Source organism: Trichoplusia ni, chromosome 8 (assembly GCF_003590095.1).
Source record: "Trichoplusia ni isolate ovarian cell line Hi5 chromosome 8, tn1, whole genome shotgun sequence".
Classification (NCBI taxonomy): Eukaryota; Metazoa; Arthropoda; class Insecta; order Lepidoptera; family Noctuidae; genus Trichoplusia; species Trichoplusia ni.
Window position 1 is genome coordinate 12272841 of NC_039485.1, and position 12969 is coordinate 12285809.

Here is a 12969-nt window from a genome sequence, read left to right on the forward strand (position 1 = left end):
GTTAGAGCTTGTATATTCGCATACTAAAATTTAACGGTATTTTTATATAACCTATGACTAAAACTATAACCATCAAAATCCGTCGAGTTGTTTCGCAGATACACGTCCTCAGGTAGAAACCTATAAATAGTTCTGTAATCCATATTATGGATTTATGCTTTCTACATATATATACGGTATTAATAGCATCTACCCCAACTTCTAATGATGCATTGCATACATAAATAATTAGGATCCAATGCATGCATAATTAATAATAAATGGATTGCTTCAGGAATTAATATTTTGAAAGCTGACGATAATAGTAAAGCTTGGTTACACTAAATCTTAAGGTTTTTAATTATTCTTTCCAGTCTAGGTGATTTTAACACGGCATAGAGAAACTTAAGAATAGCCAAAAAAGGTTATTTTGCGTTTTCAAAACTAAAAAATCGAAAATAAAACCGATAAAAGCTATTTAAATTTACCCATTTACCAAAACGCCTATCAAAATAAAAACTCTACAAAATGAGATTAGCTTTGACAAAGAAATTGCAATTTCCATTCATCTATTCAAAAAACATGCCTAAAATACGTGTATCGACGCATCATCGTTCAGGCGTAAATAGTCAATCAAGTTTTAAAAATAAAACACTGAAAAAGATCCGCTGCCCAGCTAATGGCGTTTAAAAATACAGTGCTCTCTTTGACGATGGCTCTATTATTTAAAATATTTTAATGGACAGTTTTAACTTCGATAAAGCGATACAGTGGAAACCATTTTAAATATTGGCTAGCTTCAGGTAAATAGCGTTTTATAGCGGTTCAAATATCGTTGTATGCCCTGATATTGGTAAGAGATAAATAAATTTTGCATCAACGCCATCTATTGGACAGTTGTAGAACTAAACTGAAATCAATCAATCAATCAATCAATAACTTTATTGTAACTTTAATCACAGATCAATCATTTTTTAAGGATGTCTGTCTGTAATGATTGAAGGCTATTAAATATGAAATCAAACATTCGAATTATGAATTAGATCCCGTGATCACAAAAAGCAAAATGACATTTTAATACCACTTCATTCCGACAGATGTCATTAGTGAACTTTCTAAACTTGCTAATTTCTAATTCAAATTGTGCTACAAGGTAAAATACAGCTTTAGAAACTAAACAAAAAATTAAACGAAAACTAGGTCTGAAACTTTGTAATAATCACCTACAAATTCAATCCACTCCCAATAAAACTGTACGAGTAGCCAGCGACTCCGGAACCTAGCAGTTGGTCTAAAACCAAGATACAGAGCACTCCAGCCAATCAAAAATAACCTTTAAGGTGGAGACATAAGATGGATTTCAACAGCAGACCGTTGTTCAGTGTTGCCCCGAGCGGATGTTCACGACAGTCACCTTATTTGGCTTTAGTCCAGCATCACCCAGCAAACTTTTATGTTATTTCAATGCGGTTTAACTGAAAGAATTGCATTTGCGATCCGATAGACCCTTACTTTGTTATTAAACTCGGTGTTGGTACAATCCCAAACAATAACTTACTTTGATTAAGCTTTTGGATAAGCTGAGGTTTATTAATTTTGGCGAGATTTTTCAGTAAAGCTGGTTTATTTTGCTGTTCTTGTTTGAAACCAATCAGAGTTATTAGAAAAGACAAAATACAATAAATATAATGGAATATAGAGTTATTTTCGCAATGTAGGTATATACCTCGTTTTAATTTGAAAACTAAATTATAATGAACACGTGTATTTCTGAAACGCAATGATACTTTATGCGCTTCTATTTTTTTCTGTAGTTAAGTTTTATAGGATTTATTTATGAAAAATTCTACGAGTAGTTTTCTCGGCAAAGAAATAAATTATTTGTAAGGAAATTATAAAAAAAAACGTCATTAAAAATAAGAAAAAAAATTGACAGTGTTACATTAAGTTCTCAAGCATCTGCTTCTCAAACTAATTAAAATGCGTATAAATTTCATAAAAAAAAATAAGTTATAATGACGACCTCCGTGGTCGAGTGGCGTACGCACTGGTTTCAAGGTGTCGCTAGCTCTGAGGTCCCGGGTTCGATCCCCGGTCGGGTCAATGCATAAATACACATTTCTACATTGTCTCGGGTCTGGGTGTTTGTGGTACCTTCGTTGTATCTGAATTCCATAACACAAGTGCTTTAGCAACTTACTTTGGGTTCAGAACAATGTATGTGATTTTGTCCGCATTTATTTATTTATAAAAAATCTCGATGAGAGAGTCTCTGAATTGCATTGAAGGGAGGAAGACGATGTTTTCCCTACTTCTTCGATCTACGAACACAAGTCTTAAGCGAAACTATTTATAATGAAACAAATATTGTTGCTAAGTCGATTTGTTTAAAAATGCGGATGTTTTATTGACATTTGAATGGTCTTCGTTTTGAGAAATGACGTTAATAATACGTAGGATTTAGGAATGCAGTTTTTAATTAATTATTTTAGTGAGGTATTTATTGGGTATTTATTATTCACAATCAAAGATCATTATGAATTGATACTATCACAAGATGACTGTTGCTGAAAATTTATTTATCTAGGTACTATGTAATTATATTTTTTTATAAAAATCGACTTTTGCAGCATATACATTCTTTTTTCTTCACTCAAGTAATATACACAAGGAACGCCAGACTCAGAAAAAGCATTCGTGGATCACACAAACCCTTCTTCTACACGGGGATCGAACCCGCGACACGTTCATGAGCACGACTCGCGCTTAGTGGGTTTGAAGTAGTGTCCTCAACCTACCCATTACTAGAAATACTTCAAAATATTATTTTGGGACACTAAAAAATACAACAAACAATTGAACCTACTCGATGAAAGGAGCAGTAGGTAACCGCAATAATAAAAGAAAAACTTAATTAAAAAATATTTTAACATTGAATCGTTATACTTGAAACAAAATTGTGTCAGCAAAATATTTAAAGCTAAGGCTATCGAGTCCCATATATGAGGTACACCTACGTACACTGAACATAATTATAGGTACCGCGTCATATGTCATAATAACAACGCCTCTAATACCTAATAACAATTAATTAACCTTTATGTGCTCGAATTTAGATTGCTCATTAGCTAAATTAGTTTAGGATGACATTAGGATTTTACTTGATACGATTTTAGCTTGAAATATCATGGAAAACTAGAATAGAATCGATGTATGAGATCATGTATAGATGTAGTAGAATGAAAACAAAAACACAGCAAATTTAATAGTTTTCAAACAGCTAAATTTACATTCAAGTTAAGCTTAGCTCATACTCCTTATATAACTACTAGACAACCGATAAAAATAACAAAGTATACGATACTTTTAAAGACTTACCATTATACCATAAATAATAGATACTCAGAGCATGCTGACATAGAACAAATTATTGTACTCATCACACAAACAATTGTCCTGAGCGAGAATAGAACAAACGACCTCCGGTTTAGCTATGCGGGCTACTAATTACTAGACCAACGGGCTATCCAAAATATCAGCACATTGATGTCTTACTGCTAGCTTCAGGATATCAACAAATAACTCTCTGACGAATTCAAATTCCTTATGTATTAGATATAATTAATTTGTCCGAGGAAAGACGAAAGAAAATTCAGGAAGAAACGGAGAGATCGAAACACATATTCATGGAACCGGAAGGTCAATACTGTGTAATTAATAAACAGAACAAAAATACAAAAATAAAAGTACAAAATATTAACTATAACAGTAAAATACAAGTATGTAACTGTATCTTACATAATATTAAGCACACATTCATTATTATCAGATGGTCGAGATTCAAGTTTCTTTAATCTTCAATTCCCGTTATTATAATACCCATTAAAACCAAATACTTAATTAAAATCAGGGGAGACCCGGCCGGGATATGTAAATAACTTCAAAAATTATACCATCGTATATTAGATGGAAAGTTTACTTATCAACGCACCGACCGACGTTACTAAGAAAAACAAACTCAAATTGAACGTAATGTATAAAACTTTTATTATAACGCTCGCAAATATTGGCCATAAAGAAAAATAATGCGCTTTAAAATTACAATTATTTTACATTTCGAATGATAAGGACATTTTATTCAGAAACTTTGTGTGGTTAATTTTAATTGGCATGCGAGAAAGTTACATTTAAATTATATTTATTGAAATAAAATCTACAGAACCACATCCGCTTCCAAACAAAGGAGATATAAAAAAAATACTGAAAATTTTAGACTAAATGAATACATTCTTTGTTACCAGAAAAATATTACGATAGATGAGAATTTTATTCTGATAAGCTTGGTTATGTTAGGCGCTCAATTTAACATAGCTATTATACATGTCTTGGCTAGGCATCACACATCTGTAATTAATAATTATAACATTTTTAAGTTATCCTTGATCACGGTATGCGGTATATTATGCTAAAATAGCGTTTAGGAAATCACTCTAAAGAAAAACTAAAATATGTTCGCCGAGGATTTCATATCCATCTTACGCAACCTTAAAACAGTAGCAAATATTATGTAGTTTCTCTACCCTTTTTTTCGTTAAACCGCATCACGTTCCTTGGTATCTTTTTGGCGAGTTGGTCGAACTCCAATTAAGCCAGCAGGCGCCAACGGCCCGCCTTCCGTTGGTTACCCGACAAATCGTTGGTCCAATCTTTATTGTATGAATTACTTACTTACTTAACTTTTTGTTTTCTAGGCTAAATGGTCTGTCAAATGTGGACTAGACTGGCAGAAATTCGAGTGGAACCTATAGTCATACTTTAGATACGCTATCTAAATGTATTTTTTCATGTCTGTAGAATGTTTTTTTAGGTCAGTGGTAAGATTTGGGTGTGTATGAAAGATTCCGCGCTTTTTTAACATCTTAATGGTTTTTTTTTTTCAATTACATTGCTGAATTTGATTGAAAGCTATTCTTTAGCAAACCTCCTGTTTCATTATTATTGAGACAAATAAGAAGAAGATAAATAAGAAAGTTCTTAAGTACTAAATATTGTAATCAAATAGCCAAGATGTTGATATAACCAGATAATCATTTCCATATGATAGACTTAACACGTATCTGTCTGTGTAACCAAGCTGAAAATCATCTATTACAAAGGGAAATTAGGGTCAAAGATTGCAATAGTAGATTTACTCGCCTCATTGCCCACGAAAACATAGTAACCCATTTCCTTCAGTTGACTTTTAAATTGCATAGGGGAGCCATTGAGCCAGAAGTTTGATGATTTTAGGGTATTAACTTTGTTTTACTATAGCCTTTTGCTTCAGCAAGATAGTCATTTCTTTCAAATTGATTTAATGGCCTGTTAAAAAAAAAACAAGAAAATTGAGATTTTGAACAGCTATATTTTTTTAGGAATTGCTTATTCAGGAGCTATGTGCTGATAGCAGATAGCTTAGAAAAACAAAATTTATTTTTTTCAATTTTACTTTTATGGCGCATAAAACTGAAACATTTATAATTACACTACAATAGTTATTCATTTTTTACAGATTAAGCTTTTCACATAATAATATTTTTTTTACATTCTTGCTACTGAATTTTATTATAAACTTGAACATAAAATTTCCCGAACGCTTTTGATGTTTTCAAACAATATCCGCCTTAAAGAACTCAATTCTCATTGTGAAGCAATAAATATATCTCGGACCTGCGTAGCTAAGAAGCAATAAACGTCTCAAATACAAGACAAACTAATCGAACCCCACCTGATTTCCATGTAAATATACTTCGGGGACATAATTACAAAAAAGGATCTCTTTTATCTCTTCGATTGGCTTCATACCTCGATGGGAATATTTTTGAGGCCATTGCACTTGAGATTCTGTATCGTATTTATCCGTTCCGGGGACACTGTGAGTTATCCTGGCCGGGACCTATTTGGCAGTGTATCGGCTGTTTTAAATTATATCGAGAAGGAAGCTTGGAGAACGATAAGGCGGTGCGCAGTGCAGCATCCTTGGGTTCGCAGTGCGTCGGGCAGAGCGGCGCCGGCTACTTGGCACAGCTCTCGGTCAACGTCCTTTGCCTCCATAAAAGCCTTCACAAGCTTGAGCCAAAACAATTTTGCCAAATTTCTTACCAGTACCCTAACACGCATGATTTTACGATGCTCCCGTTCCTTTCCAATGGATTTTTTAACTCTTGATATTTTTTATCGAAATTCAAGTTTCTCGGCATTTGTTTATCACGATATCAGATCAAATTTCTTCCACGTCCTGGTGTGGTTTACCAATGCGGTACTTAAGTTAAATGGCGGCAAATATAAGAATGACAGGAATTCCAATTGATTCGGGTGACACGATAAATCTTACTTAATGTAAATCGTGGAACAGTAAATTTCGAAGATTTGCAAGACTTGATTTTTTATTCTTGTATGAGGTGCATCGTGTTTATGCGCTTAACATTCCAGACCTACCTGTTGAACACACCTTTATAACAAAGAAGGCATACTTTATGTACCAAATGAATTGATTTGTATCGGCTTATAAAATATTTTTAAACTGAACAGTGTTATTTAGTGTGGCGTAATGACATCTCTTCTAAAAATCGATATTAGTTAATTCATAATATACTACTTAATCTGAATTCTAGAACAATTCTGTTTTTAAAGTTATCTTCTTTGATTAGCAGATAATTTATAGTATATATGAAGTGTATGAATAGTATGAATGACGGACGATTTGTGGCAATTATTTACACTGTCAATCTCATTTTGAAGGCTAGGTTTGTTAAACGTTCGTCAACTTAATATAATAAGACTGTCTAAATATCTAACTTTCGACGTTTATTAATCTATAGTTCTCGGGAAATAGTTTGAACTATACTACTGTTGTGTGATGTTAAATGACTTTGAATGCACGGATAGCCGAGTGGTTGAGGTCACCAAGCCAAACCCACAGCGCGCATCGTGTCGCGGGTTTGATCCCGGCGTAGGACAAGCATTTGTGTGATCCACGAATGCTTGTTCTTGAGTCTGGGTGTCATTGTGCATGTGATTTGTGTGTTTGTGAAACCCCCCGCGATACAAGGATTAAATTCCTTAGTGCGGGAGTCGTTTATAAAAAAAAAAAACTGTACTACTACTGTTAATATTTAAATTTGGAAATCAATAGACCAACACGGTGACATTAATAAAAGAGTTGCTAGTTACTATAACTATTCGTTTAAATTAAAAAAAATGCATTTTTCTGTTTTGATTAAGAGGTACTAAATGTAGAAAAAGAAAACAAAAGAAATATACGCAATATAAATTTATTATCACATTTCATAAATAAGTATCTAAATTTAAAATATCTAAGCGCTTAAAACTAGAGTATAAATTACATTTATCTAAGCACACATTTCCTTAGATCGAGTGACGTCATACTGACCCACTTTTGTACTTCAGTAATTTACAAAGATGATAATTTATTCTAAATTACAAATATCGAGGTTGATTTATCGAAAAAGAATGTATCAATGATATGTTTAGTTGAAATGTCATATTCGTGAACAATGCTTTGCTCTTGACCTACGAGGAAATGAGGATCGTTAAATAAATTGCAGTCGGTATGAATGAGTGATGAAAAATGCAATCGCCTACTTATTCAAAATACTGATTTGAGGGTTGTTGGTTGTTTCGTTTAGTTGACTTTCTCGTATATCCATTTGCCGGAGTATGGGGTCGCAAGCCTCTTGACGGTAGGACGGAAACCTTTTTCGTCGGCCGTGTAGTCCACACGGTACATGAAGCCGTCGGGCCCTATGTACTCGTAGAAGCCCTGTGACGCGATTCCCTCGTCGATGGTGTTAGGGTTCTTCAACACAGCCTTCTCTTCAGCACGAATTTTGTTTTCGGTTTCAAAACTGGAGAGAAGAACAATAAAATTAACATCGTCTAGAAAAAAAAAACAAAAAAATATCTCTTCCTGGATTCCTTGGCAGTGATCTAAATTTAAACTCATATATCTACATTAGTTTTACTAGTCCGATTAATTCCACATTTAAAACTAAACATGAATCATCATATCATGAAATCAAAATTACATGATTTCCGATAATTAATTACGTATTTGTAATATTCATAGTTAACAATATAATAATTAGCTGGCAATCGCTCATAGCAGTTTTAGTAACAAGCTCGTATAATGTCAGTTTGTTTGTCATAAATGATTACAAATTATTTTGATCTATGACCCGCGGGCGATGCTATGTGTCGGTCAAGGTGACTTGTATAGAAGCAAATTGATCTGCTATAATCTCATTGTATTATCAAGGCCTATCAATCAACTGCGTAAGCGTAAGCGTAATGAGCTTAAGAACACTCTTTGGATGTTTCGTTTGGTTTTGAGTTCAAATTAAACTGTTTTTTAAACGAGGATTTTTGCAAAGTATGAAAATTTTAATGTCTAATTTATTATTTGTTTTTTTTAATGATAACAAGAAAGTAGACACATTTATTTGCTTTGAAAAATAGTAAAAAATATTAAGAGTGCAATCAAGTCAAGCGGAAAGTTTATGACGTCACGGATAAGTCATATTATTGTGACGAAATGAATCTCTTGAATTCGCTTTAACTAAATATTTATTTGTTTTAATAAGGCAAGAGAATGAACTAAAAATGTTTAATTAATATATTGAACAAAATGAAAAAAAATGCACAGTCCCATTCTAATAAAGTCGTCATTTAAAAGGTAAGATGCATTATCGAGCCGTATCTGTTTCGGAATTAATGTTATTTGTCCGACGATTAGATTTATAGCCACGAATAAAGATATGTCGGGAAAATATACGAGCTCACAATATTTATAGCTGTGCTCAAACGGATGGTACTTTTATAAGCTTACACGCCCAGTGCATATTGCACAACGCCCCGCGGTTTCACTGTGACATTGTAATCAAAGTTATATTGTATGGATGTATGCTTGTTACATCTTTACTCTCAAACGGGTAAACCAATTTTGATGAAATTTGATATGGAGATAGCTTTGTTTTTGGATTGACATATAGGCTTTTTGCCCGGCACAGCGTTACAAAAATCATATGATTTTTTATCTATAATTAGATTTCTAAATCCGAGCAAAAGCTTTTAAAATATCTATTAAAATCGCGCTTTCGTCCACGATTCAAATAGAAGAAGACTCTTCATATGCACATAATCATGACGAGCTTGACATTCAACGATGCAAGGCCATAATCTGTTTTGGAGACGGGAAGCTAATAAATTTCGTACATTACGCGCCTTTAGCATGTTAATACTTCATTTACATAAGTTGGCGCTTCAAAAAGTTGTAAATCAATTAAAGTTTATCGGCGGCTACGTGAATAAAGCTTATTTAACGCTTTATCGAAGTATTAATTAGAATCCTAAATGTAGAGCAATATGGATCGAGATTATTTTCTGTTCGCAACGTTATTTAGTATTTAAAAAACTGCAACCAAAAAGTTTAAAACGATAACGTCATTTGTTTGTTTTTAATTGATTCCGAGTAATATGATATTTTTCGATATTTATTTATCATATTTAAAGGTAAAAATGTTTTTTTGCTGTTAGAAGGAATTTATGAAGTTTAAAGTAGATATTATTAGCTATTCTCACTTTACATAAATTCTTTAAATAAGGTCATGATCGGTTTTGATCGGATGCGGGGAATATTTTTAGTCTATTTCGATGTTAATTTTATTATCAAAATATATAAATTCAACTTCGACACATTTTGTTACAAACAAAATTTTTTGAATATCTAAAACTTTGATTTTTATGTTATGCTTGTTCTGTTTCGAAATTCGAATTGATTCGATTTATTTTTATCAGTGGCCTGTTTTTTTTAATTATCGATGTATAAATACTTTTTTCTCAGTTTTTAGTTTAGGAATACTCTGAAATGAGTTGTTGTCTAAAAAGTACTTACTCAAAATCGTATTTGTCTTCCTTGTAGTTGTGGTTTTGCTTGATGATCTTAATGCCGTTGTTCTTGTAGTATCCAGGCTTGTAGAAGGGGTTGTCTTCACCGGAGTACTGGACCAGCCTGTATTGATCCACTGATGCCTCACTTATGTAAGGCTCGTAGTCATGAGCGTAAGGTCCATAGCCTCCGTCGTAAGGGTTGTCGATATGGATGTAGGGGTTCGGAATGTGAATGTATTTCCCTTCGTCGCTAGGGATGTATCTGTAAAAGAAGTATTTATTAAGTTTTGTTTTTTTTTCTTCTTCATTGCCAGTATTAGGTACGTTTAAGGATATATTTTCCTTGAGAAAAATAATTAGAGAAACTCCAATAAATTTTGTACAAACTCCGAAACAACAATCTTTTAAATAAAAACTTTAATCGGGTAGTTTCGAGAATTATTTAAACTCTAAATCTGTTCTACTTTAAGTTAAAATCTGGCGTGTTCCAGCTTCGTCGGCATTTTTATAAGTTCCGTTGTTGTTCCGGGGTTAAGTAGACTTAGTCTAGTAGGACTTTCAGGTTTGCCCCGTTTTAAAACTTCTTAAAGTTTAACTAGAATGGGAGAATTTATTTCACCAGTATATTAAGGGGAATGCAAAACATAGTCACTGGCATTTAAACCAAGCTTAGAAATGTTACGCAGTTATCTTGATTTCTCTAACCGTGTTGAAGTTCTAAGTAAATTTATATTAACCTGTTGCATTGACATTTACTTACTTGCCATTGTCTCCATATTTGTAGGGGTTCCATCTGCCATCTTCTATGGGAGAGGCTGCCACTGCGGCTACGCAGATCACTACTACGAACTGGAACAAACAATTTTTACATTTTTAATTTCTATATTTTTTCCAACTATAATTATTTATTTTATAAAAAAAAATTTCACGATAAATAAATAAATAAAATATTCTATATTTAATTTTAAATTCGTATTAAAATAAAAATAAATACTCAAAAATCTTTCGGAATACGCACCTTAAAGGAAAGCATCCTGATCACTTCACGTAAAAAAAAAATCGAACAAAATTGTAACGTTACAGTTCTTCAGATCACTTGTCACTGCCGACCGCGGTATCACAATGCGGAAATTTTATTCACGGTCACTATTCTCCGTGTGTTCACTCCTTAGAGGATTCCAAATCGTTCTGTTGATTTCGAAATCGACGCTTCGCTTTTATACAGTTGCAACATCAACTCATCTCTTCGGCAGGAATACAAACACATGAGCGTCGTGCGTCATACGTAACCGTCTCACACATACACCTCACGCATTTTTTTTGCATGCCATTGTTGGCCAGTTACTTTATTGGGGTATCGGTGTCATGTAGAAAATTATCGTAAGAAATGACTTCTCTAAAAGCACTTAGCTCATCATGGATACTCGTTAGCCTGTACTTCATAAAATATTGCCATTGATCTCGGGTCACACCGTTGTAACGACAAATAAAGTTCGATGTATGAAAATTTCTCGTCTTATGTGATTCACTTTAACATTGACGGGTATTTTTGGTGATCTTTGAGTAATCCTGCCTTATCGGAATACTTGTGCAATTGCGATACATTGAGATTCAATAAACATATTTTTGGACCAAATATGTTTTTTTGCGTCGTTCTCAGTTTTGTTCAACATGAGCATTTATTTGGGCCACATTTTTTTGCCCTACCAAATTGGACAAGAACTTTTTTAAAGCTTCAATAAAGTCATTAACGTTTAATTTTCCTGAAATTTTATAAATAAATGTATATTTAAAGCAACGGCATTATGCAAGTCAACGAACAGTGCGATGTTTTCTTCTAAAACAAAATACGTCTAAGCTTACATCACTGTTATAGGTAGTGGGGTTAATTCATAATTAATTCTACAATTATGCAGTAATGAGGATCTTGACTTGTAGAAGGTAAGTAAGTTATACCTGGCGTATAGATGCGAGTTTACGATAATGCTGACATCGGACAAGCGTAGATAATTTTAATCTATTTATTGAATATGCCAGAGGAATTTATCGGTGGGTAAGTGTGGGTACGATGCTCATTTGTTCTTTTTTGTGTTCTTATCTAGATTAAACTGTGTTTACGCTGTGTTATACGGTTTAAACTTATATTATGTGTGTATGTAGATATTGGTAAAATAATGCCTTTTGCTTTAATGACGGTTTTTTTAAACACATTTGATATAGACATCCGAGTCGAGTAAGCTGAGTCATTATTTCTCTCTCTCTCTCTCTCTTTTATTGTTCTGTGATATCAATGTTAAATTTATCAGAAATGTCCTTTTTAGTATTCCATACTGAAAGGGTAAACTGAGCCTTATTACTATCGCTCCACTGTTCATCCGTCTGACAACAGGCTGTGTCACAGTAAGCGTTATAGCTGGAATTTTCACAAATTTTGTATTTCTGTTACCTGTAACTAAAAAGTCATAATTGAGGTTTAGCAATAATGGTGTAGTAATAATTAGATGGGTACCTATTATTTTTTGAAAATCTGTGTTTTAGCTTATTCGTACAGAACCGACAATCCTACTCGGATTTGACCGGTTTGATTAATATATAGCTTTTAAATTCTGACAAATGTAAAGTTGCATCCTTTAATATTTAAAAGGTGATCTTACAAAATTTCTCGTCATTAAACATCGTTCCTATTTAGCATATTACAACTGCGTCGTAAACCGGGTTAACCCAGACTTTTTCTGCAATAAAAAATAGGAGAAGATGAAATATTTAACTTTATTATCTTAAAATAAATCTTTGGGTTATTCTGATAATAAAAATAAGAAAGTTTTGTTTGTTTTTCTTTCATTTAAATACCTTAAATCGGCGAGGTGAGATTATATAACAACGAAAGGTATAAGAAATTCCTTTTTAACTAAAACTAATATGGTATATTTAAATTTAAAGTTCTAAACGAAAATACAGTAGTAAAATATAATATTATTTATCCCCGTAACATAATATCAATGTATTTGATACCAAAACAAACGTCATAGAAAAACATTGCAA

At 32.9% G+C, this 12969-nt stretch overlaps 1 protein-coding gene across 1 annotated transcript; it reads right to left on the bottom strand.

Moving 5' to 3' along the window:
• Positions 1–7415: 7415 nt before the first annotated feature.
• On the bottom strand, positions 7416–12380 carry LOC113496929 (endocuticle structural glycoprotein SgAbd-2-like). Its single transcript, XM_026876327.1, has 4 exons — positions 10946–12380; positions 10688–10776; positions 9932–10189; positions 7416–7886 (listed from the first exon to the last, which is right to left on the bottom strand). The coding sequence occupies exons 1-4, from the start codon at positions 10958–10960 to the stop codon at positions 7664–7666; spliced, it is 585 nt and encodes a 194-aa protein (XP_026732128.1). The 5' UTR covers positions 10961–12380; the 3' UTR covers positions 7416–7663.
• Between the last annotated feature and the right edge of the window lie 589 nt (positions 12381–12969).

Excerpts from the sequence above, each read along its gene's own strand:
- LOC113496929 (XM_026876327.1), bottom strand. Across the intron at positions 10,190-10,687 it reads AAATATGGAGACAATGGCAA|ATACATCCCTAGCGACGAAG; the intron begins GTAAGTAAATGT and ends CTTCTTTTACAG. Across the intron at positions 7,887-9,931 it reads GAAGACAAATACGATTTTGA|TTTTGAAACCGAAAACAAAA; the intron begins GTAAGTACTTTT and ends TCTTCTCTCCAG.